The 26,625-nt window shown below is 43.0% G+C and overlaps 1 protein-coding gene across 1 annotated transcript; it reads right to left on the bottom strand.

The window, feature by feature from the left end:
• Positions 1 to 698: 698 nt before the first annotated feature.
• Positions 699 to 26,579, bottom strand: NCAPD3 (non-SMC condensin II complex subunit D3). Its single transcript, XM_026039314.1, has 35 exons — positions 26,516 to 26,579; positions 26,262 to 26,416; positions 25,951 to 26,113; positions 25,643 to 25,824; positions 24,841 to 25,020; positions 24,330 to 24,391; positions 23,958 to 24,057; positions 22,606 to 22,739; positions 22,113 to 22,185; positions 21,641 to 21,766; positions 21,212 to 21,464; positions 20,663 to 20,725; positions 20,406 to 20,489; positions 17,583 to 17,656; positions 16,575 to 16,709; positions 15,655 to 15,875; positions 14,469 to 14,660; positions 14,078 to 14,175; positions 13,785 to 13,900; positions 12,540 to 12,647; positions 11,875 to 11,989; positions 11,668 to 11,775; positions 10,466 to 10,704; positions 9,660 to 9,739; positions 8,061 to 8,198; positions 7,594 to 7,727; positions 7,237 to 7,436; positions 6,853 to 6,963; positions 6,313 to 6,468; positions 5,020 to 5,189; positions 4,657 to 4,796; positions 4,454 to 4,531; positions 1,620 to 1,694; positions 1,461 to 1,521; positions 699 to 1,367 (listed from the first exon to the last, which is right to left on the bottom strand). The coding sequence occupies exons 1-35, from the start codon at positions 26,577 to 26,579 to the stop codon at positions 1,244 to 1,246; spliced, it is 4,512 nt and encodes a 1,503-aa protein (XP_025895099.1). The 3' UTR covers positions 699 to 1,243.
• Between the last annotated feature and the right edge of the window lie 46 nt (positions 26,580 to 26,625).

The following is a 26,625-nucleotide window of genomic DNA, read 5'->3' on the forward strand; positions in this document are numbered from 1 at the left end:
GTATTCTTGTGCTTTTTTTGTTTGGTTTTTGAACAGTCACATTAATGGCAGTCTTTGCTTTCAATTCAGGAAAATAACGGAAGGTGGTTAAGTAACTGTTTAAGGCAGGAGAGAAGGAACAAAAAGAATGGATTTGGCCATAATTTGTCATACTATTTGTCACCTGTACCCAAGTGCCTTGGGAAAGGCCCGTGCCCTCAGCCTCTGGGTTTCTCCTCTTTTGGAAGAGCCAACTCCCTTGMTGTTGTTCCCGCTGGAACAAGCCAAACCAGCATGAACAAGACAGACTCCATTTCCAAATTTCAATGAAATCTAGAACAAGAGCTCTGCAATAAAACTGACACCTGAAAAACTMCAGTTAGGTTCACAGGGCACCGGAGAAGCTTGGGAACAATCAGGATTCCAGCATTTGCGCAGCACATTCATTATAAACCAGTTCTCTGGATGGAGCAAAAAGCTGTGCCTATGATTTACCAACCTTGATTTCAGTCAAGAGTCTATATRCAAAAGCTGCTGAGTCCAACACTAATTGATCTGAGTGCCTAAAATACCAGTGACAGAGTGCAAGAAGTTTTGAGGCTGTAGAAATCTATAGAAAAGAACATAATTTCTCTGTCAGATGACGAAGAGTGGAGAACTTGTGGGTGGAATTAATTCTCTAAACATTTATTTTCATAAAAATTTAATAGTTGGAAATAACATAGTTCACAAATGGAAATATTCCATTTAAAAGTTAACACTATGAGGCTGTTCATACACATAGGAGTTTGCACAACAAAGCAGACCTGCAGTAGCATGCAATTACCAGATTTAGGGGTGTGGCAGTGACAAGCTGTTCTACCTTTGTTAAAATTAAAGCAACTATAGTATATCATCAAAAGGGACAACACAGCATCAAGTGAATGAGGCCGAGCCATTCACTTCCCTGCAAGCTGTGATAAACACATTCATTGCTAAGCTCGTGGCAGCACTCTGCTCTTACTTCTCCAAATGGACAAATTATACATCCTGTGAGGGAAGAGGAAAACCTCCTTTTTATACTGGAGCTTTTTAACACTCCAGTGAGCAGCAGCTTATTACATATACATGTGTTAATGCAAGCTTTGCAGGCCCATATGTACGAGAGTTTCATGTTAAAAGAGAGAGAGAGATATGGAAGGAAGGACATATGTCCACAGTGATTTATAATTACAGAGGAAAGAGACAGATTGCAGACAACATGATGAAGATTCTGTACAGGAGTTCATTGAAAGGACTGGTTGTCTGGTTTCAGAGGAGTTCTCCGCTGGGACCGCCTCAGTGGGACACGCTGCTTGTTTTTTTTCACTGCTGGAGATTCTAGTTTCCACTCCCGTGGCAAGGATGGTCTAGAAAAAGGAAGCAGAGCGACCATTTATTTTTGAAATCCTCTACCAGCCTTTCTTACTGTGACTGCTGTTTCAGACCCAAGTTGAACTTACGGTTTCTCTGGTGATGTCAAACAGATAACATCCCTAGGCTGGTCCTCAACCTCTTTCTTTTCTGCAAATAATGCATATATTTTCATATTTTTAAAAATGCCACAGATTAGWTCATTTGGGTTTTTGCCCCCTCAAGTTAGAATCACAAAGATAACTTGCCTGTAGCCGAACCTGGCGTGTGCGTCAAGCTGATGTAACTGACCCCAGCACCAAAAGTCAAGTCATTAATGGTCTCTGAAAGAAAAAAAAACACTCATGAGCAGTCATTGCTATGCATTGAACTTGATGGGCCATCTGTGCACATCAGTTACATACCCCATTTACAGCCTTCCTCGTGAGTGGAGGAATGAATGATTAAATTTTGATGTAGGACCTCAGTTGTGCCCATCTCTGCCCTAGCTAGACAGGAGAGCCACAGCTTCCACTGAAGCTTAGCCATCCTCTGCAACAACTACACCAGCTCCTGCTCTGCTGCTGGAATTAATTCACTCCTGCTAGCACTCACCAGTGAATCACTTTCWGACCTGTTGGTTTACCTAGTCAAGGCAGAGCACAAAGCCCTTGAGGATTGACAAAATACCCAAATAGCCCCTCTGTGAGRACTGTTGGCGGCCAGATGTGAGGAACCACTTGACAGGGAAGCAAGGAGGAATTTAGCTTGCCTGAATGGGCCATAGTTGTCAGCTGTCTTTTTGCTGTCATTTATCTCAGGAGGGATGTCACAACACTCGGATTTTACCACACTCAACTCTCTGCTTTATGTTCATATTTCCCAGAACCTTTCACAAAGAATTAAGGTAGAAAGTGCCTTACAGGACAGGAGGTGGAAACTCTGCTTCTCTCTAAAGAGCGAGTGCGTTTGCTCTCAAACTCTTTCGCTGTCCTGAAAGGGACTCACTGAAGCATGTAGTGGAAGGCCAATTTCTTATGGCTTAGCTAACCTCTGAATCTCTCATGACTGACTGCAGGCATTTTGGCTTTGCACAGGGTGCCTTAAGAAGACAGCTTGGTTAATAAATTTATGTGAAAAAAGAGAAAGGAAGAACTGGCAGAGAACCATCAGCAGGTAAGGCAATTAAAAGGTCTACTTTTACATGTGCTAATGTGCTACAGAGAAGCAACCTACACTTCCTCAGCCCACTTAGCCATTTTTAAGGTAAAGAGCAGGAGAGACAAGAAAGCCCCAAAAAGCAGGGAGCAAATGTCAGGCAGAAGAGCTCATTATGGTAGAGAGAAGAATATGGGAGAGAGAAGACAGAGCGTTGCTCTTAATAAACAATTTTGTAAATGAGAAGAACTGCATCTCCAAGAGTCTCAGAATGACATACCAGAGAAAGAAAGAAAACATTTTTGGATTGTCTGTCATCTTGAAAGGCCCAGCACCACCAAGCAGGTGGCTCAACGCACGCTAACTGAAGTGATGATCCTGTTCCGTACAGTTTGTCTCCCCACTGAAGGACAGATGCTTCYTCGAAGCAAAGCAGGAATTCAGCCTTAGTACCGCTGCAGATTAACATTCTCCCTCTTTCTTCACCATATGGTGCTTCAGAGCAACAGCAGTGCAAGCTTCCAGATAGAGACTCAGCACTTAAAGATGTCTGCTCTCCAAAACGCACCCTCCCCAGTTCTGCACAAAGATCACTGCTTGCTGCTCACACAGCAAAGGGAACATTGAGGCAGACAACTTTAGCAAAGAGTAGAGCATACAGGGAAGAGAAAAATCGGATTTTCCAGTGGATGCACATCGCTACCGTTGGTTTGCTCCTGCCTGCTCATGAATGTCAGGTATTTGCAGACAGCTGCACAGCTGGCTGCCTTATTGGCCATATGCAGTTGCCTCTCCTGTGAATGCAGGTCAGGTATTTGCACAGATTTGGGCAAATACTGCAGATGTACACAGAGGCCTGTAGAATAAAAAGAACTCACAGCTGCCCAATGCAACCTGACTTGTTGGACACTCCTGTACTCCCAGCTTAACGGGAGCTTTCCTGAGCGTGAGGAGGAGTTAATCACACACAGTCYATGCTACAGCAGAGATGCCCTGCAGGAGTTTAGCAGTGAACTGACATAAAGGAAGGAAATCTACTGCTGAAACTCAGCTCTGTTTTCTACTATAACTGTCTTTTGTGCCTGTACAAAGGGACACCACAGAACGCTCCAAGAATGTCAGAAAGCATCCCAAAAAAACTAACTTTTGAAGGTCAGGTTTTATGAGATGGTAATTCAGCTGCAGAGGTCATAAGCACAGCAGATTCTCTTAACTTGTGTATCAGTATTGAACTCCTCTCTATGCATTTCTACTTTAATTTCCACAGCMGAGTAGGAGAACAAGTCATTCCTTCTCCAATTCTGAGTTCACTTCTTGCTTAGGAGTACAGCGCACACGCAGAAATGACTGTGTAGGTTATTAATGCCAGCTGAGCAATCTCCTCCATTTCTCACACTTGTCACAGCCCACCGCCTGCTTTGCTAACAGCAGCAGGGCCTCCTTCACGTGGGATCCTCTGTTTAGATAGCAAGAAAGTATATCTTTGAGGACTTCCCTCTGCAGCAGGGTTCTATAGGTCAGTTTTTCAAAACACTAAACTGTGCTTCTGGATTTAGAAAGAGTGAGCATCTCAAAGCAAGAGGCACTTGCAAACCCCAGTCAACACACGCTGCTAAGGAGCTCAGCGCCCCAAAGCTGATGAAGGAAGAAAGGGCACTAGCTCYGTTACTTCAGCAGCCAGATACTGGTACTCCCTTGCATTGACTCAAAACTGTAATACCCTGTGACATGTAAATGGAGACCATATGAATTGGCCTTTCTTATGTCTATCACTCACCCCAGACCTTCACCTTTGTAATGGTTTGTCCTTACTACCACCTTTATAATAAATAATCAGTTAACACTGATTACTTTTCTCTGCTCTGTAGAGGGACCACACACTGCAACATCTCTCAGAGAATGGATGCTCAGTCCAGGTTAGGAAGGACTCCTTTGGGTTACTCACGTTCCGGGGTACTGATTGCACGGCCCACTACAGAAACGTTCGCTCCTGTAGACTGTTGGTTCAGGCTTTGAAGGGATCCTAAAAAYAACGAGGAAATAGTTAAGAACAGAAGAGCATTCACTGGGAGCCACTGAAGGTCTAACTACAAAGCTGTATCAACTAGATGCAGTCCATTATCCATCTGTTTGCAGCAAGCTGCCTACCTTGCTTGCTGCCAGTTGTGCTCGATGGAAAAGATGCTGCTGACAAACTTCCTCCAACACTCTTACTGCGTTGCTTGCTCCTGGCCTCCATCGCTTTCTTGGCCGAGTTCAGGATGGCAAATGTGCTCAAGGACACTGGCCTACAGGACAAAAAGCCACCAGAGAAGYACTCAAGAGATTTCTTTCTTCAAGACCAGATGAGATACATGTGATGAGGGAGGGTCCTATCTCCTCCCAATTACTTGCAATCTCAGACACCAAAGCAAGAGAAGACTGTGGTGAAACACTGACAGCTTTCATGACAATAAACAAGGAGGGAATGAGCAAGAGCCCTGCAGAACAGCATACCCTGGAAGCCCATACCTGCGACTAATTGGTGGCAGCTTCGGAACATCAGCCGGAGGTGTAATGAAGTCAGAGGAGGAAGAGGAGAGATGCAATCCTCCCGGCAAGGACTGTCTCCGAGTAGCCGGAGACTCGGCGTCGTTATTCCAGCCGCTGGAAGGTACAGCTGTCTCCAAAGATGGAGGTTGCTACAGAAAACAGGAGAGAAGACCATACATCTAACAATGGATACAAGTGTAGAAGACCTAGACACTTAGCCATAAGTTCTGTCTGATGAAGAAATGTCCTCTGAGTGCTGGGCATAAATAAGGTGCCAGGGAGAAAGAATTTAGCAGCCAAAATTTTAACAAGAATTGAAAGTAACTTTGGATGTGATACAGATGCCCTAGTTTAAAGGTCTACATATAGGCACTCTTCAGAATCAAAGAGGGAAAAGGTACTTTGAGGACAAAAGTCATCTCATCTTAAGGCAGGTATTAAAAATATTACAGGACAGTTTATCCCAGTATATTTTTATTTCTTTATGTTGACTTTAAAAGAGGATTTGCCTGCCTAGCATAGATGTACGTTTCCACCCTGTACACATCTGAAGTCAKGCAAAACAAACCCTTCTCTTTGTGACCTGTCTATCCTCTTAACAGARGGGCCTCATTTTATTCAGAAAACAGGGCTTGAAAATAAGGCTGCATTGAAATAGATACTGAGGCATCAGCAAGGCCATCACTTTAGGAAGCTGTGATGTAATGATAATTTAGAGCTTAAAGATGATACACTGAATGATCCTCAGTACAGATGCTGGTAAAGCATCTATAGAGCACATGTAGGTGAATRGAATTAGAGGGACTGTCTCCATAACAGCCACTAAAAGCCAAGAAAAGGAGTGGTTGCTGTTGTCAGCTCCAAACAGATGCAGAATTGGTCTGGTATGATACAGCCTGCAACTTAAGAGTGGCTAGAAATTCAGCTAAATATTAACTTCTATTTTTCTCTGGGAACAGAGAATAATACAGGATATTAATGCAGCCAGTAGCAAATTAGACTTGGCCTCCTCTTTAAGGTAAATTATATTTAAATTAATTCTTTGCTGTTCCTCTTTGGCTTTGTGCTTGATTTTGTTTTATTTAAATGTATTTAATGACTCTGAAACCAAAGCTTCTGTCAGCTAGTATGAAAGCTGAGAGAACATTACATTAACCATCCTGTTAAGAGTTATATAAAAAGGTTCACAGACACACAAGCCCTGGGAATTATCTGCAGCATAAATTTTAGTAGAGGAGACAGGACTTGTACAGAGCAAATGGCAACAACCACCTCTGTCTGTGCTGTCTTGACCTTGTCTTGGTCGGATTCCTTCTCCCTTGCCAGTTGCTCTTCATATTTCTTCATGTCATACTCCAGCTCAGCTGCCAGCTGCTTGTCCACAGCAAAGAAGTCTTTGATTTCATTTCGGTAATCTTGCATCATTTCCTGGAACAATAAGGAGTGTTTAAACTCTTAAAAAAAAAAAAAAAACCCTCTCTCCTGACTGCTGATTCATGCCTCCATTCAGATCACAGCTGTTTAACTGTAAAAGGAAATACCAGTTGGTACACCAGAGATGTTTCCAGCAGACTAAGAGTTTCAATTCCGATTTGTACTTTGGAACATGAAAAAGCTCTCTGCCCACATCCCACTGAAGAGACACGTAACACACTGCTCTGCCTCCTACATAATTTAACACGGTGACAGTGTCACAGCATCACATGCCTTCAAAATTTCCTTCCAAGAAGGCTGTTCTTCCACTGCTGCTCACACAACTAACACATGAACTTGAGAGGGGTAAAAAAACAAAACAAAAGCACTTCTACCTACCCGTAGATAGTTCATGAGGTCCCTTAGAGCTGGAATCCTCTTCTGTTCCATCAGAGACTTCAGTGAAGTGATTATAGGGATGATGTTTTCTATGAAGTTTTTCTTTTGAACCTTTTTTTGAACAAGTCACAAACAGTTAGGAGAGGTCGTACGGTTGTTAGATGAATGGCCTAAATAAAGACTTGTTAGTTCTTAGCAAAGAAACACAGTGCATCCACAGGCGCCCTAAGATCAGAGAGGTCCTACATAGAGAGGCTGAAGAGCAGCATACAAGCCCAGTGGGTCCTTGGCAATTTTTGCACRAGGCGCTCTGACCCAGAAGGGCAGCATTTCTCCCAGCACAGTGAAGAGCCCTCTTTCTATCCCAGAGCAAGTGCCACTCACCTGTGAGATGAGCTTTTTCTGTGCTGCCTGCATAACTGCATTGGCCATTGCCATTTCATCTTCATCAGGCTGCACGTCATCTTCAGGTTTCGATCTCATAGTGGATAACTTGATTTCTTTGCAGCTAAGGATRGCAAATGTATCCGAGAGCAACTCACTGGCTTCCAGGTCCAGTGGAAGTACCTTATCCACAAAGCATGCTGTAACAGGGAAGAAATAAGAGAACGTTCTCCTGGCAACAGCAATGCCAGTAAAGATACAAGGATATCACCGAGGGATTGGGAGCCTATCTGCTTCATAGAGACTCCATGTTTTTGCCAGATTTGTTATCTTATTTACTTAGAGAGAAACTCCTACCTAGAACACTGTGGCTAATCTTTGTTGTAATGCTGAACCTCTGCTCATCTGTGAAGTGGTCTAGCAGGAACTTGTAGATATGCATCCTCTTTCCTTTGTTATCTTTTCCCTTCAAAGAAAAGAGATTCTTCGCCCTGCAGTAGAGGAAGGTGTTTTACAGGGATTAAGCCACATTACACAAACCTACTGAAACAGCAAGATTTTAAGGAGCCTTTGAATGCCATCCTCAAGATCTATGAACCAGTTAGGATGCCACACGCTGGCACAAATTACAGAACTCCTCCCAAAAGGAGGTCACAGGGAAGGCAGGGCATTCTTAAATTCATACCACCTCCCCTTACCTCGCTTAATCCCACCCTCCGCCTTGCAGCCACTATATAAAGCGTCAGGAAAGCTTTGCTGCAATCCAGAAGAGCACGACCACGGATCCCAGCTTCGTGGGAAGGGGATAGAGGTGCTCAACTAACCGTTCGCTCTGGGGGAACCTGTTGTACTTCTCGTGCTTCTCGTAGCTGTTGAAGTGGAAGATGCACTCAATGAAGTGTTGCGAGAACATCGCTGGATTTCTCTTCAGCAGGAGATGCACCAGGCAGAATTCCCCAAACCTGAAAAGGAGTAAGAGAAAGAACTAGTACAAGGACAAGTGAGAGGGAATCCTTCCCTGGCTAACAAACAGTAGGAATACATACTTGGGGTTTGGAGGGGGAAATACTATTTAAAATGACAGCGTTCATTTTAGCATTGACACATACAGTCTGATGTCTGGGCACATGCAGAAATCTATTAGCTGCTTCCAAAAGTCCCTACGACTGGACCATATTTAACAATACTCTCCTCCTCTGCTCATACCCAAAGCCTCCAGTCATGCTCAGGATAATAAGTGTTGGACAAATTAGTTTCTACTTGGCAACAGGACRCAAGGTAGCAGCTGGACATCAAGGCATTTTTACGTTCCCCTCCCCGCCACTTCAATAGGAAGGCAACTCAACAAAAATCTCATTTTCTGTATTTTGCAAAGTTAATCAACACAAGACCTGCAAGAGCTGGAAGTTAATCCCAGCCTGGAAGAAAGTGTTTTTATCTGGATGCAGCCACTGAATGCAGATGCGAAGAAGGTGGCTCCCAAGGGAATAGCAATGTATTCCTCAGCTAAAGCACAGGGAATGTGATGTTGCAATGCCACCATCTACTGGAAAGACATTTTTACATACTAAAAACCATGTAAAAGCAGCAAAGGTGTGACTGTGCACTAATAAGCAATGCTCAGTTCACGTTCCTGAAAACATTTTGACTGCTGCAGGAAGCAGCCTAAGCTTCAGCATCCCYAACTTGCTCCTGTTCTCAAGGGAACCTGCCCCTCTTCAGCCCTCATCATTCATGGACTAACAGTATCAAATACGTGTTGCTGAGAATACTCAGCCTGGCCTTAAACCATCTACTCTCTATACCCAGATCAAATGTGTCGGTACTGAGCTGCAAGGGGCCTACTCTCATTTCTCATGTAACAGTGAATAGTTAGAGACTTCAAAATCYACAGAAACTTTACGAAGGAGCACTTCAGGCTAACGTGCATAATTCCTCTCATATGTTCAAGTACTACARAATGTGGTACAAGCCTTACAAAGCTCAGGCTTGCCACATGGGAGAAAGACAGCATTTAATCCTATTCCTAAGGACAAAAGACATCACAGGGCAGAGTCTACTAGAAAATGGGTAGGCAGATTTAAGCCATGTTTCAAACAATGCCCTTTTTTGTGGATGTTTGAGAGTCAAAAAAAAAAAAAAAAAAAAAAGTGCAGAGCTGCAGGCTTTGAGAACAGCCAAGAACACACAGCTTGCTACTTTAGGCTTTGGGACCTTCAACTGACTTGGAAAGTTCAGCACTCCTTTTTGTTACCATTCCAGGTCCTGAACCATGACTGCAGAAGTTAAGAGTGAAATGGCAATGTCACCTGCTGTCTCATGGAAATTTTTCCACATAYGCTGAATGTGCAAGACCGAGATTGCTATTGAGAACAACTTTAACCCTTCGACTCCTTCAGTCTTTTACAGAATGAATATTTTACCTGGCAATATCTGGATTTGGATCCACCAAGACACTGACAAACCGGAAGAACAGACAGTCTTTCCACTTCACAAACTCCTCCTACAAAAAAAAAAAAAAAGTATAATATGAAATATCAGCATCAAGCAGGAAAAAACTAGTGTGAACACTCAGACTGTAGCCAGGGAATTTGCATGGAACCTAGTAGGACCTACATCAAGCAAATGGGCAAGCTACACAACTTCACCAGGAGGCAGGCAAGACAAACAGCACGATGACAATGTTCTGGAGATGCTCTGAACAGCACCACAGCGTCAGGCATCCAGCTTTCCCCCAGGTACAACAGAAAAGTCTGTTCTCCAACGCCAAGGCACAGGTGCTCCTCGATACTGTTCGCAGAGCCAAGCATACAGCAATCTGCCTTGGTTGGGTTCCCATGAACACTGGAGGGCAAACACGTTCTGCCTCTTAGTGTTTACATCTCTAGAGCAATAAACAGAGACATCAGGAGAAAAAAGTGCTCTGGCACTTACTACGTTCCCTCACACAGGCGTGATATGGAAGAGAATTCACAAGAAGCAAAGACAGAACAAGAAGCCATGAAAATGGGATGAAAATAATTTGGTTACCCAACTGCAATAAGTGTATTGGAAGTGAATCCTTCCTAGCTAGCTAGGAAAAAGAAAAGCAGCAAAATACATAGTTTTAAAATCTGCTCAAATCAATTCAAGAATCAAGCCATAAGYAATACACTCGCTCAGGCTGTCAGTATTCAGCACAGAGGTACGTGAAGCGGGTTGCCAAATACACGTCCCACTCTCTATTTACCTGCAGGAGGTTGGTAAGCAGGATCAGCGTCTGCTTACGGATGAAGGGATTAGGGTCTTTCAGACACATGGAAATGTTGGGAATGTATCTGTCCACCATGGTGGTGTAGCGCACACACAGGTCGCACATAACGATGACGACGTTRTTGCGGATGGCCACATCATCCGACACCTCCAGCTCTCGAGCTAGAGCTGCAATGCATTTCTTTGCCAAGTCCTCGTGCTGTAAACACAATTTTCCTGTCAAACAGAGACGAGACTGTCAGTGCTGTGAATATATTCCYGCTCCTTACCACCACAGCCCAGCTTACAGCCTCCTTTGAATCCAGTGGGGGCCAAGAGAGAAAGCAGAAGGTAGACAGGGAATRAACAAGAAACATGCTGAAACCTGATGAGCAATCTGTCAGAGAAAGTGTACCTCAAGGAGCGTCTTCCAGGYATTTTTTAGACCTTAGCAGGTCTAAGAACCTATGTACATTCYTGTGTACTAGTAAAGTAGCTAAAAGGAACAGCCCAAGCTGTCATAGGTATACAGGTAAATCAAATAAGGCTCCTTCAGACAGTTTCTAAGCTCTGTACAAAAGTATTTAGCTTCCCAAGGCAAGTAAGGAAAGAACAACACCATCCACACGCACAAGAAGAGACTCATTCATAGTCTCAGAGGTACTACAAACACAGAAGTTTCACTTAACACTCTTCATGGTTCTGCAGATGCAGATCTCACCAGGTCTCTATCACAAAGGAGCTCTTTACTCCTCCTAAGGAGGACAACTAACTGTGCACGGCCACTCTGCTCTAAAGTACAGGAAAGTACTTTGTTTTTCCATCCTGTGTTGAGCACCTTGTTAGAGACAAAATAATCCTTCAGCCAGACAGCAAGCAGCTCTAGGAGTACAGGGGTAGCACGAGCCTGAAGGATGCATTAACTATTACTCACCYGTATACTTATGCCAGTGTATATTAATAATATATTAATCAATTTCAAAAAGGCACGTATACAGCAGCATTTTCATGGTTTGTGCATCTTGCTGCCACAGATATCTGCACTACCAAGAGCTCCAAGTCGAAGCAGCATGAACGCTGAGCACTGTGCATTACCTATTCTAAGTGCTACAGCTTTTAAAYGGAACTTCAACCAAGGAAGAGGCAGAAGGGTGGAAGCAGATGCACGAGGTCACGCTTCTGCTGCAGGACTGTGCTTACCCAGAGTAATGAAGGCGTGAGCTCTGACCACCGGAGGCATGGTTGATCCTCTGAACTGGGACAAGGGCTGAGAAGCTGGAATTTCCTCACCAGTTAGAGGACTAGACACTAGGATGCAACAGATTGGGAATGAAAACATGCTTTTGGAGTAGAAAGTGTTGTCTGTAAATCACTTAAAGGGAATAAAGATTGCCTTTAGGGACTCACGCTCGTCCACGTTGACAGAAGAAGCCAGGATGGACTGAATCAAAAGAAAGATGCGTTTCTCAACCTTGGCTGGACACAGCTGTGCAGCCTCACCCAGAATGAAGAGATGTTTCACCTACAGRCAATAGAAATACAGCAGTCAAAAGGCAATTGCTAAGCTGCCAATTAAATCAGCAGGAGTCYGCATGGTCCTTCCCCAAAAACAACTTAAAATTCTCTCACTCCTTTCAAGGGGACAGTGGCTAGAGAAGAGAAGCTGAAGCTTAAAAACAGAAGTGTGGGGGTGTGTTAAATAAACTCTCACTCCCTCACACCCACTAATAATATTGAAATAATCCTCAAAGCATTCTAAGCATTTTGCATCTGTTCCCAAATAGCTACTTGGAAAAGCAGTGAAGCAAAGGAAAAACAGATTATTTTATTAAAAATACATGGGACATTATCTCCCTATAGCAACTTCTTATGAAAAGGCTCCTGTAACCTCACATGTCCATCTGTAAAAAAACAAACAAACAAAAAAACCTATCTCAAATCATACACAAGGCATACACATCAGTATTCTCTACACAACACAGTCATGAGCATGATCCTTAAGGAATTTGCCTTTCAAGAGCACATAGATTCTTGGATCAATATGAGAAGGAATATCAGAATATCAAACTTACCAAGAGATCTTCTTGTAGCTGCTCTGCTCCATCCTTCTTGAGGACTATATTTGAGATATAGCTTTCACAGATGGATACTATGTCTCCACACACCTGGTTGAGCAGCTCCTATTTCCACAATGGAACCAAATTAGTTCAGTGCTTTAACCAATAAAACAAATGTAGTTGTAGTAGTTCTCCACATACAAATCTCTAATTTGAATGTGCTCTTCTGTTTAAAAAAAAAAAAAACAATCTAGGTCCTACTGACATCAACCAGACACACTGCCCTTGTTCTTGCCAAAGTTCTTGCATATCAACGGATGCATGAAAGTGCCAAAACACCTCAGAGAATCTGGCTGGTAACGATCCACAGGCCTAAGTTTACGTCATTATAGAAATCACAACAGTTTAAACAGAAAGCTTTCGGGTACAGGGTACAACTGCGTTTGTTTGCAAGTCACATTGTCRTGACTATGCCTAGCAGTGGGGATTTTCCGAGAAAAAATTTTAAAAAACACAACAAAACTCCATCAGCAAAGGCTGGCACATGAAAAGCATTGTGCAGCCTTCCATACTATCTGCTGAAGTTTGTCAGGATGCCTATTATAAAATAGCTGTCATCAGTCTTAAAGAAGAAATATAACCCATGCACACACAGAATTCTTTAGCAGGGGAAACCTGCATCAGTTTTAACTTCTTAGTGATTGCATTTAGATTTTAATAGCAAGAGATATCCTACCTTCTAACTGCAGAAGTGAAACAGAGATATGTCATAAAACAGATGGGGAAGCAGGCAGAAAAATGGGCAAAGGCTGTTCTATTAACTCCCCACTCAGGCCCACGGAAGACATCCAGAAATCATCAATCTACAGCAGTTCTGATACAGAAGAGTTTGAGTTTACAGGATAAGCTTATAGCTTCCAACTGGAGCAATTCCAAGAGGAACTGGTGTCAAATGGCACAGCAATAGTCTCCTTTAAGAGCTCTGTAAACCTTGACAGAAGGAAACGCAGGGTATTTCAGCTGACAAAAAGTCCTTGCAAAGAAAGACCTTTTCCAAGTCCATCCTTAGCTGCAGTGTGCCGAGAGAGTTGAGCAGCAGAGATATAAGTCGCTCAAGTCAGAATCTTTTTGTTTAGTGAGGTAAAGGCTGCAGAGAGCAGACAGGAGCTGCCTTCAAAAGGCAGCCCTCCAAAGAAGTGTGGACAGCCCTCCAAAGATGTGTGAGGCGAGCTATTTTAAAAGATTCATTTGAAGTCACACCTGTGCCTCCTCYGGGACATCTGCATACGCATGGCAGAGTTTCTGCAGAGCTTCTACAGCTGGGCTAATCACCTCCAGGGGACACTGAAACTCCCGCAGCCAGCACTTGATATTATCTGAAAAGGAGGTCACACACCGACGATGAGCATTTTCTTAAGCATTTTCTATTGAAACGCTTTTCTATTTCTTTCTTAAGCATTTTCTATTGAAACGCTTAAGAAAAAAATTACTGTTAAGCTCGAAAGCAAAACCGAGCTCTGCCTTCCTCTGTGCAGTTTCTCCGGGCCACTCACCGATCAGTCTCTCACAGGTGCTCCTAGGGAGGTGCTTTGCGACGTGACCGATGACACACAGGATATGTCCAGTAGTATGAGTGCTTGTGTTCTGCTGCCTGAAAAGTAGCAGAGACAAACTAACATTAATGTTAAGAAATAAAAAGCTTTTCAGCCAGGATGTGTATTATCAAGACAGATCTGTCAAACCAGAAGAAAACTTAAAAAGCTCAGAGTAACAGTTGGTTCCTGCACAAATCTGCAGGTCATACTTGCCTCCTAGCTGGAAACACCCTCAGCCTGAGGAGAAGACTGATCTAAGCAGCTGCTTGTCGAAGGATAAAAGGCACTCACTGCTTTGTTCCCCTTTTTCATCCCCGTCTTTTATGGGGAATGGGGTTCACACATATACCTGCCGATGTTGTTCCAGGCTTCAATGATCTTGGAATAATCCAGTTTGGGTGAGGAACTGGCCATTTTGGCGAGCAGCATCCACGCTGGTGTAGCATGCTCTGTTTCTACGTGGGACATGACATTATTGACAAAGGTGGAGGAGAATTTATTCTGCCGAGACCAAACGTGAAAAGCTTTGTTCAAATAACGGCTACAAGGAAGAAAGAAAGGGAAAAWAAAAAGTTTAGAAAGGAGTAAACAAAATAACTAGTGTTACAGTCTGTCAGTAAAACCAACGTATCTATGCAGGGTACACCAGGCAACATAAGAAAGCTGCTAACACTTTGCATTCGCACTTCTCAGAAGAAGTCAGGATTTTCCACTATACTTTTTTACTAATATTTACCACTCTCTCTCTATTACTCTCTATCTATTATTTTTCTCTGTTTACCTCTAGTCACCTACTTCATGCTGAGAAAGTTCTGAGATTGATCGAGCTGTGAGGTACTTTAAGGTCATCAAGTAGAAGGTGCTATGAAACTGTCTTAAAAAATGCCCAAATTGGAACATCGACAATTTCACAGATTGGCAATGCAACACAATCAGCAGCTCATTTTCTATTCCTGAGCTATKCCTTGTTGACTAATAAACACACAGGTCTATAGTCAACTCATGTTGTATCCCTGCCAYACCGTGTGTCACCCTTTTTCTTTTGCTGCTTCCCACAGTGTTCTGCAAAAGGCAAAATAATACTATTTGTCATAGCACAAGCAACATATTTCACATCAGAATTAATAAAAGGTGCTGTTCTCCTTTCTTTACATACAYATATTCTCTCACTTCTGCCATCAGAACATCATTTCACTTAAATATTCGTTTGGCTAAGAAAAAATAGACAGCACGTGCCATTCAAACAGCACATGAATATGATACATAGCAGTCTCAGGATATACAGCAAATGAGAAAGTCAAAATAACAACCTCAGACTTGCATCTTTAGCCCTCCAATCAAGAGGCAATTTGCTACTGTAAAGGGAAAACTGCATATTCTAACAGGAAGAGAAATAAGGTTTTCCCATGAATGCTAACATAATAAAGGCACTAAAAGCTACCCAGCACACTGGACAAGAGGGCTGTCCCACATATGCCAGTAGAATCCAAGCTGCCTTTCACAGATGACAACGTGAGGGGAAAACAGGTACTTACCACAGCTCCTGGCTTTCTGAAGTCAAGAGGGTAAGGAGCTTCCATGCCAGAACCTGCTTTTCATCGTCACTTCGGAATTTATTGTAATGCTTTATGTGTTGCAACAGGAGTTGATCCAGACAATCCAGGGCTTTTTCTTGGACTGAACTTTCAGTGTCCATCACAACAGGCACCACTCCACATAACCAGGCCTTCTGTACCTGAACATTATGRTGCTGAGACTGAGAGAAAGCAACTTCGTATTAGAAATGTTTTTAAGTCCTATGTGTTTGGATAAGATCAGCAAAAGCCCAGAAACCTTCAGACTCATCTGCCACCTATATTGCCTACAATAAGGCAACATATGGGGCAAAGAGGCTTCTTCACCCCACGCGGTGCCGATCACATCTGTGAGCAAGCTCCCGGGTATTCCTGCTCAAGTTCTGCAAAGCTTTGTTTCACAGCCCTATAAATAATTATAAGTGTCCCAATAAAGCTGTACAGCAGATGATTCAATACTAAAAACAGGGAGCTGTGATTAATATAAACCTCATGCTCTGAGTCTAAGCTACTAACCCTTTGTGAATAAATAGAAAAGCAGGAAAAATACTGCAGTGATACCATCTACACATTACTTCTCTGTAAAGTGATTCAGATTTTTTTTCAACTTGATAAGGCCAACAACATAAACATTTTCTCCATGACACACAAACCAAGAGCCAGGAAAATAAATGTATCCAGCAGTTGGAAGCATCCTACATAAATCACAAGTTTATGTGAGAATGAGTCATGACTTGCAAGTCAAAAGGTAATAAAAAACTTAAAACAGAGTCATAAAAAGAATGTGGATGAATGAACAACTGACATGTACCAGATTTGTCTGTTTCTTCCCTCTTTTAACCCCATTTTGCCCATCTCAGGGCTGGGCTATTTCTCCTCACCGCAAGCAGCTCCGTTATGGACTGCAAGGCCTGTTTCCGTACAGTAATAGCGGGGTCCCGGCAACGATCCTGAAGAGTGGACAAGTCTTCTGGAGTACAGGGAATCACGTTGTTTTTCAGGATGCTCATAAAAACCTGCAAATCAAAGCCAGGATACCTTTTTTTTTGGACACAGAGGCTGTGAGAATTTGGTAGCAGATCAGAAATACAACCCACACCCTACCAGCCTCAGCTAGAGGTTAGCTAATTTCACTGACTGTGAACATCACATTCACAATAAGAACTGGGCAGAACCAGAGAGGTAGATGCAATAGACAGCATCTTTTCCATTTAGATTTTGTACAAAGTCAGCTTCACATTTTCCCCTTGAAACTGATTGTGTCTTTTGTGTGAACTAGGTCTTTTATCCAGTTAGAAGAAAGAGGGGAAAAAAAAATTCAAAGCCCTGCAACAAAAAGCTAAAAAGCCATAAGCTAAGAAACTCAAATCAGTGGGGGAACTGAGGGGAAAATTGGGGGCAACCAGGACTAACACAAAGAAAGGCAGTCAACAATAATGTTTCCATTAAACAATGCAGTTTTTAAAGCTAATGACTTCATTAAAGAACTGAGCAACAAGCAGAGAAATGCATTCCTCTACTAGAGGCGGGATACAACCTAGTATCTTTCCTAATGAGGTCAAAGCAAACTAAGCAGCTAATATGCTTGGGTTTATAAGGAAGCTGCTTGATTTAAAAGTCTATTGACAAATGAGGCTCTCTCTTTAAAGGACAGGATATGGGCCTGTGAGCAAGAGCACTAGGAAAGGTTTTCAGCACCCTATTTGTATTATTCACTTATCAGGAACTGGTCAATAACCCCTTTTTAMGGCCTGTTTGTACTCTGCAGGAAGAGCCAGCATCTGCAGGCAGACACACTTACACACACATCGCCTCAGTACTGTGGCCTATTTCATTTAATGCCACTCCTGGTAATCATGGAGAGCAAAGAAGCAGTCAAAAAAACATACCTGGAGAGCSGATTTCCTCACATTGGTCTTCTCATCCCCTGCTCTCAGTCTCAGCATGGCCATGATCTCTTTTCCTATCCAAATCCACAATGAAAAAGAAAYTATAGAAGACTGCCCAAAGCATCATTTGGCAGGGCTAACACAGGCAACATTGTGCAGCAGCAGGGAGAGGYAGAGCTCTGCACTCTGCTGAGCAGCTCTCAGTGCCAGAGGCTTTCAGGGAGCAAGAAAGGGGGACTGATCAAAACAGGAYTATCTGGGGGTTTTTGTCCTCATAAGATATAAACAAATGGAATTTAAAAGAGAAATCCCTTTTTTGTTTCTTTCCTCCAATTAAAAAGAGTATTTTAGGACATATCACAAAAGAAAGTAATATATCAAGTCATTGGATACGTGCAGCAAAAAGAAATAATCTGCAATTTCCAGCCCATTTATTTCTCTGCATAAGAAATGTTAGGCTGGCATTAAAGTTTGAAAGCCTCATCAAATGAATCACGCACAGCTCCAACAAAAGTCTGGAGCACATATAACCYTGCCATCTGCGGGGAAAAATACTTTGAGGCCAGCCCACAAACAAATGAATCCAGTCCAGACCCAAGATAGGTCGACAGACTTCTATGCAAAGAGCTCCTCATGACTAGGATGTTTTTGACTAATGCCTCACACCTCCACACGGCGTGAACACACGCACTTGTGTACTTGCTAGAGCAGAGACTGTTCCCACTTGCAACCCGACCAAATTGCCTTGGGGTTGCGGAACGGCTCTTGCAGAGAAGAGCCCAAGAGTCCACGTGGACAACAGGAAACTCCTCCTGCCATCAGTGGAAAGAGAGCCCTAAAATTCTCCTTGTCCTAGCCATATGCATGCATATTTCTGTACATTTGTGGGAAAAATACTTAATCAAGATGACGGCTCGCTCAAGATGATTGCTTATTAGCTGACACATAGCTGAATACATAAAGCCACAATCAACTGCTGCTTAGCTTTCAAACGATTCAAAAGGACTGATGACAAGCTGGCAGTTGCAATCATTTTACCAGTGCTTCCAAGGCCTCTATAATCCCTGTTGTAATTGTGTCAATGATAACTAAGATTTTCCAAACAGATACCAAGTTTGGAGATCTGCTGGATACAGAAATCCATCTGAAGATCYACTGTGCTGCCATTAAGAAATGACATTAGTCACAGGGGTCTGTTGAAAATTAGTTTGGAGATCGATTTTGACCAGAGAAAATAAAGGRACTTGGATCTGTGCGATTAGTGTTTCCTTCCTGGGCAGCTAGCTACCATCTCACCTTCCTCCTCAAAATAGCTTGACAGAAAAAGCACAGAATGTTTTCATTGCAAGATTTTTGCCTTGAAAACAGTTCAGCTTTTGTGAAGGTCGCCAAATCTGCTAAAACAATCGCATTTTGCCAATTGGCATTAATTTTACTCACAGGAACACAGGGAAAAAATACAGAGTTCTAAAAAGCTGAGAACTAGCAAGGGAACACAATGTGCATACACTGCTGGGTACTGCATATTCTGTAGCACACATTTCTCTCTGTATACTGTCCCTATCCTTCTCATCTTTGCCCACATGCATTTAGCACATCCTGCTTAGCCTTGGCTGAGATTTATTTTATGTCTGAAATATGAGCTGTTTGATCTTCATAAAAGTGCAAAATTAGTACAGGCACAAGCCAGACACAAAYGCGTGCCAGAGAGCTTTGCTAATGCACCTTGACTGACTCACTGAGCCCTGTATTTCAGCTATCCTCTGGAGCCCCAGACAGCCTTTTTTATTCAATCCCTTTCTCAATTTGTTTAGCCAAGTGCCAACTGTATGCTCAGCTGGGTATCAGACACAAAACCAGGGATCCTCTGCTACAAGGAGCCAGCAACTAACCAGGGAATACACAATACCATAAGTGGCCTGGAGGACATTTCTATCTGAGGCAGCAGATTAACCAAATTTATCAGTGAAATGTTTTCAAAAAAAAAAAAAGCTTTGAAAAGAAAAGATGGCAGCCTGGCTCACGGAGATAGCAAGAGAGATCCCATGTGAAGAGCAGCAGGAGACGTGCGACAAAGACACAAATGCAGGGTGTCAACCAAACAATGAACCGAATTGTCCGCAGCTCAAGGGAGGTGAACAGCAAGAACTGAGAGCAAAGATGATGGCAGAGGCTTAAACGTTAGAAAGAAAAGCTTTTGCATGGAAGAGGAAAAGAAAGGAAAGGATTCAAAGAGGGAAAATAATGGCCACAACAGCCAACTTGCATGTTGATTTTATGCTATCAACAAAATAAGGCTAGCAGGTTGCCATTCTGCATCAGTCCATTTAACCTCACACTCCGCTTTCAACCCCAGCCAATACCTGATGCTGCAGAGAAGTTAATTCTTCCCTACATAACAGGGCTAGTCAAAGGTGCTCTGTTTTATGTAGTGAAAAATATATTAGTTCTTTGTGCACTGAAGCAAAAGGAGATTTAATTACCCTTAAATTTATAGACCTGCAAGTATTATATCCCAACATCAATTACTATCCTTTTCAGAAAGGATAAATTACCTGATTTTCAACAAGTGTTGCTACCCCATTAGTGGAAATGAACATCAGTATTTCAAGATTAAATGTATTTTTCAGACTTAAGTGGACAGAGGATTTCTTTATGGCTGGCAAATCCACTCCCTTCATCACCTGCAAGTGGTTTTTAACAGCTCCAGAAAAAGCTCCCTCCACTTTCTCTGAAAAATGGGCAACGAGTATATTTTAGAAAAACTGATTTCAACTAAACTTTTGAAAGCCATCTAGGAAAACTAGCATAATTTTGACATACCATCAAGCACAGCACTATCGTTGCTATCTGTCAACTCAATAGTTTTGAAAGTTGGTAGGGTCTTCAGTGGATGGCTGGACAGAACTGAAAGAAAGGTTAAAACTTTAAGAATAAAAATGGCACATGTTCACTCAGCAATACGGTTCATTGCTAAAGAGAAAGCTTCAGGCATTCCCTAAACCTTATAAATATATGTATTTTTTTTTTAAGCATGTCAAGAAAAGCCTAAGACTAATTATAAAAGAATAACTCTATACCTTCTGCATCAACCATCAAACTCGCTGTGTTTGCATTTGCTTCCAAGACGGTGTGGTCAGAGGCTGCCAAAAAGAAATTAAAAAGAAAAGAATTTAAATTTAGTATTTCCATTTAGGATAGTCTGTCATTCCAAATATTCTCAGAAAAGTAATCTAACCGTAGGGTGCTATATTCACACTTCTGAATTGTGCCATCTGGCTTTTACTGCACCTGAGGGAGTTCAGAATGCCAATCATGAAAAATGCAACTCAGCAGAGGCAAATCAAGATTCTATCAACTGTCAGGCAAGAATTAACTTTTTTTTCCCATATGTCCAAACAAATGATCATCTCGGGGAGGAAACAATTCAGAGCAGAAACTCCCTGCAAATATAAGACTTAATGAGTAACAAGACTCTTTTATTACTTCCCTTTATGACAAAGTACACACGGGCACCATGTGATGATTTTAAGTTCCTGATAATCAGCTCCACTACCTCCCAAAAATTATTCCTCCTCGTCCAAATTCAAGAAATATCTTAAGATACCTAATTTATCTACAATACTTACAGTTCTGTAGCAAGTCCTGTATACTCTCCAAGGTAGTAGAAGCCTTCATTTCCAGACAGTGTGCAAAACTGCTTAAAGCTTTGCTACGAACTGCAGGCGCTTTGTCCGAACACCGGCCAAATACCATGACCTGTACTAAAAACTTATGCTTTAGAAACCTCTGATGGTCCAGGGACAAGGAGCTATCCGAGGTCCTCTCCGGCACATCCAACAAAGCCAAAGCCACATCAAGGGCAAACACTCTGTAGGAAGTCTGTTCAGAAGCAAGAATACATGAGATGCTCTGTTAAGTGACACGAAGTGCCTACTCAGTTTGCTTGCCTTCAACTTTAGACAATAACAACAATGCTGTTCAATATTGATACTGAACTCTTCATCTCCAAAATACTGCTGGATTTGAATTCTGGAACATTAAGGAGATGTACTTACTTTGGCGTTGTGTGAGTATTTATAAAGCCAAGCAATGAAGTCAGCAAACTCTATACAAGGGAGTTTATTCAGCAAATTCACCAAGGCCTGCGCAGCATATGTGCGATACTCAGCCTTATCTGGGACCTGAAAAACAAGTGCAGGCAACCTTGCAAGTTATAATATTCCAGTCCTCTAAGAGAGAAAAAGGCATTTGAGGGCTCGAGATAAATATTATTTTTATTTAATGAGGCTACATGGTAGTATTCGCCAAGCCCCGGGAGGAGCTTCCTCACCCAGTGAGGCACAGCAAGCTCCCAAGGCAAAGTCAGAGTTCAGATCAAATTCAGAGGCAATGTTGCTACATGGAAGTCTTCATATAGTTAGCTGGGCAAAAAGCTCATGCAATCTTCATTTTCCTCTACTAAAACAGAGTTAATAGCTCAAATTTGGGGAAAGTTCAGAAGTAGACTAAACTTAAAACTTAGCATACCTTGGTACAAATGTGCTGCAGTAATATTCGAAGCACAGGAAAAGCAACTTCTTTCAGCTCTTCTACTACAGAACTGCACAGAAGAATAAGAAARGAACATTTATAAGGTTGGTTTTGTACCAGAGCAGAGCTTGAGCCAAGGACAGCACGTTTAAAGATACACACTGATAGTCACATTGCAGAGTCACCAGTACTAATGCAAGAGGACATGGTCAGAGGACAGATGTACTTTCTACATTAACCTGCCTTTGCAGTGATATATTCCTCTCCACTCACTGCCACTTTTCTATCAAACAACATGTTCTTTCCCCTCTTCCAGGCAGTACTGTTAATTACCTTTACAGAAATGGAAATTAAACCTCCACTGCACAAACAACTTTAAAGTAAGCTCCGGTTACTCTCATCYCTTTATCAACTAACAGGAAGGAGAAGGCACGCCGGCAGGAAGAGCAGACGTACCCAAGAAGGGTAGTGCCAGAACTCTGTACTTCACCTGATGAATTTTATAGCTTGATTCCTAGCACTCAGCACTGGGGATGTGATTGTAAGGACAGCACGTCTGGAACCTTCACCACTTTCCAACATAAGAATGACATTGAGGATTCGCTGGAAGACACGACGAAGAATCTGGAAGGGAAAAGGATCTTCAGGTTTAGTTTCATTAGCAATTGCAACAGAGGAATAAACATTCTGACCTCGTTTATGAGATAATACTGATCCAGAGAAGAAAAAATTGTAGATACAAATAATCTCACCTGGCAAAACAGGACTCCTAATAGGACAATCCTAAAGGGAACTCTTTACACACCTTTCCTAGAGGCGATGCTCTCCTACAAACCCTCACTCTTAAGTGAGGCTTAAGAGTGGCTTTCTGAGAACAACAGATCACCTCCAAGGCATCAGACTGCTCYCCTTAACGTGCTTGTGGACCCACAGAATGGCTCATTACGCTGATATTCTCCAAGCAGTCAAACAGGAGAGACGGGAAAGATTATGTAGGTCTGAAAAGGGGAGTCACTAGAGCTTCTAGGTACTACAAGTGTTAACACTTCTGAAAACGCAAAGTAGTTTGAAACATGGAGGTCTAAGGCTGCAATGCTTCCTGGAAAGCAGGACAAATTCTCAGGCATTTATCAGGTTAGTGAGTACTGAGCTCCAGCCTTCCCTGGCTAGACAGCTGCCAATACCCTGGCTTGCTAGCTCAAAATCAGTTAATATATGTTTATAACATATACTATACAGGCTGGCAATCACAGCAGCACAGTCACACCCTACAGTACAAAGCCTCCCATAGGAGCAGCACACAGATAGGCAGGAGACGATTTGACAAATAAAAACGTGGAGCTGCAGAGAGATTCCTGGTAGAAGCGGCTGTGCCATCGCGGCAGAGCATTCCGTGAAGGAGCACCAGCCTTGCTTCCCGGCAGCCGCAGCCCTTCCTGGCTCCCACACGCATCCCTGCGGCGCCATGCAGCATCACAGCGACCCGCCGAGCAGTGCTGCAGCTCCACCTAGCCACGAGCAAGAGCAGGCCAGGCCACGGCCTGCAATTCTCCCTGCTGAGCTGTGGGATCTAAGGTCACTGCAGCCATCCTCTGGTTTGAATTCGCTTGGCTGGAGGGTCATTAAAGCAGAAGCATGTGTGGAAAGCACCATCACACGAGCTAAAACCAGTAAGTATCAGGTAAAGAAATGCATATTGACTCTCAAGTGGCAAACACAAAAAAAAACGTTAGGAGGCAATGTAGAAAGTACGAAACGTGTGAGTAAAAACATGCAAAGGAAGAAATAAAAGACTATTCCAATAGAGCAGTGAGGATTTTAAAGACTTTGGCCGACTTTTACCTTATCTTCTGTACCATCTTCTGTACCGTGCAGAGGGGAACACAGTAATCGCAGTCCATAATAGGCCAGCTCAGGGATGTACTTTGCTTGATTAACAGTCCTAAACAAAAGGAGGCAAACAGATGTCTTCATCTCTCATCAGAGAAACATTTACTGCATCTCTTACAGTCAAATATGTTCATTAACTGGAAAACATTGTTCAATAACTGCTAGAAGGTGTTTTCTGTCAGTTAGCTAGAAAATTTTCTAATTATCTTTGGTAAAAGAAGTSACTGCTCTTGTTTTGATATAAACAGCCTAACTGCAATACAAGCAATGAGTGCTTTACCTCTTCAAAGCAAAAAGCATAGACATAAAGAATTAATAGCTCACCTATCTGCTGAAAACTCGAGCTCGTGTACCACTGGCTCAAAGCTTGTCATTTCCACAAAGATCTGCAAGGAAAGAGAGCCAAGTTTAGCTAACTCACACAAGAGGAAGACTTGCCTCCCTCTGGAGCTCAGCACTTTGAGCCATAACTGGTCACTGAGGCACTGCCATCTGCCTCTGATCCCAACCCCTTAGGCTGTTCCTAGGATTAGGTGTTCGCAATCGTTTTSTCCAGGAACTGAACAAGACTCCCTTTTTCTAAAGCAAGCACAGTCCCAGACTCGCTATGAATAAGCTACAGGTTAGCATGCTCGCTCAGGCCACGCGCTAACTCTTCACTATAAAATGCACAGACTGAAAGCAGGCAGGCAACCCAGCACAGTCTAATCAGGGGGCTGCTTTACACAAGGCAGGAAGATTGCAGCCCCTTTTGTGGCCATGGTTGCAGCGTTCTGCATTGACCAAATATTTGTGTTTGGGGACATAGGACTCCTCAAGTCCAGAATAGTGTTACCTGGAGGCAGTTCTGCACACACTGAGGTTTTTCCTTCAGGGAGAACTTTGGGAGAAGTCTTAAAAAGTTTTTCAGAAGAAGGAAGACTGAGTCACGAACTTGAAGACAATCTTGAGTTGAAAAGTAAAGCTCTTCATCTTCCTCCTCCTCYTCTTCCTCCTCTCCAAAGATTCCTTCTATCTACATTGGTATAAACCAAACAGAATCACCCTGACCCACTGCAGTGACTGATGCGTTTTGCACATCTCTCTCAATGTTTAACAAAGCCATCAGATTCTACAGAATTTCTCATACAAAATTCTAAGTCTTTTTCTTTTACATTAAATCCATTTAGTAGACAGAAAACAGATTTTTAAAAAGGAAGAAAGTTGGGTATAATATAAAGGAACCCCAACACAACTTATTCTTCTTTTGAATGCTTCAAGGGAGAAAATCCATCAGAATTGAAGACGACTATCTGAATTTCCATCTGACACCCACTAATTCCTAATACCTAGTCCCTTTTCCTTGCTTGTCACGACTCTGTGGCACCAGTGCTCTCTTAGGATTTCTGATAGGTAATTCTCAGTTACATAAAGAAAAGCATATAAATGTCAGAGGTGGCAGCTGATGATATCTAACCACATCATCAGCATGCGTGGAAACTGAAGCAACATCTGCAAGCCTGTCACTTAGTCACCTGCAGGTCTCTTAGAGAAGCAGAGACAAACTGGCTCCCCTCTCTGCTTGCCAATCCATTGCCTGAGAATAACTGGCTTATTATCAGAGAGTTTTATCTGAAGAAACTACACAAACATCTTACATTGGAGTTCTCCTTCCTGCTTGGTTTTCCTTTCTTTCTGTTTCTTCTCGAATTGCCTTGAGAGCTCTGAGCATCAGCCTTTTTCCTCTTCCTCAGATTTGGTTCTTGAGGCCAGCATTTTACCAGCGTTTGAAGGCATTTATCAAACATCACTTGATGGAACATCTGGTTAGCCACACTGCCTACTCAGAGAACAAAACCTCAGTCACCTCTCAGACAAAATACACAGAGCACAAAGCCACCCGGCCACCTCTTGCATTTGTTTGTTACAGTCAGAGCRATGGCCAGGACAGAGTCCTTTTGCTCACCTGGGATTTCAAGCAGTAAGAAGTACAACCCGGCGGCCTGAAGAGCATGAACGCGCTGCCGTGCACTAGCTCTTCTATGCTGGCCTGTGTGGACGAAGTGGTGCAACACAGCCACGAGGGTGTTCGGGGAAAGGTTGTTCTCAGCAAACACCGCCCAGACGCTCTGAGGCAAAACACAGCAGAAGCGCTGCCTTAGATACCTTTCCCTTAGTATGAGTAATTTGTTAAAAATTGAAGACAGGATAAACACGGATAACACAAGAGCACTTGAATCTTTGCCAAGCAGAACATATCCCCGTACTCGGCCTTACCTTTCTGTTCTCATGGTCCTCCGCAGCGAAGGGTGACAGAGACTGGTACAGCCACGTGAAAGCATCAGATCCCTCTTCCGTGATCCCCTCTTCAATCCCGGACTCCAGAGGCTCAGTCTCTGTGAAATCTTGATCCCAGACTGCGCTCACCCACACTAAGAGGAGAGAATAAAAAAAGGGCAAGTGTCAGAGGCCCAGTCCGTAGGCGCACAGGCAGCTCAATGAGCACGGGCGGTAAGGAGGGCCGAGCTCACCGGCGCTCGCGGCCYGCAGCCTCCAGCCGTTCAGCGCCGCCGCCGCCGCCGCCTCGGCCGCCATGGCGCCGCTTCGAACGGGCCAATCGCGGCGCGCGCCCGCCGCCCTC

The sequence above is a fragment of the Nothoprocta perdicaria genome, unplaced genomic scaffold, assembly GCF_003342845.1.
Source record: "Nothoprocta perdicaria isolate Ctin4 unplaced genomic scaffold, notPer1 scaffold_228, whole genome shotgun sequence".
NCBI classification, from domain to species: Eukaryota; Metazoa; Chordata; class Aves; order Tinamiformes; family Tinamidae; genus Nothoprocta; species Nothoprocta perdicaria.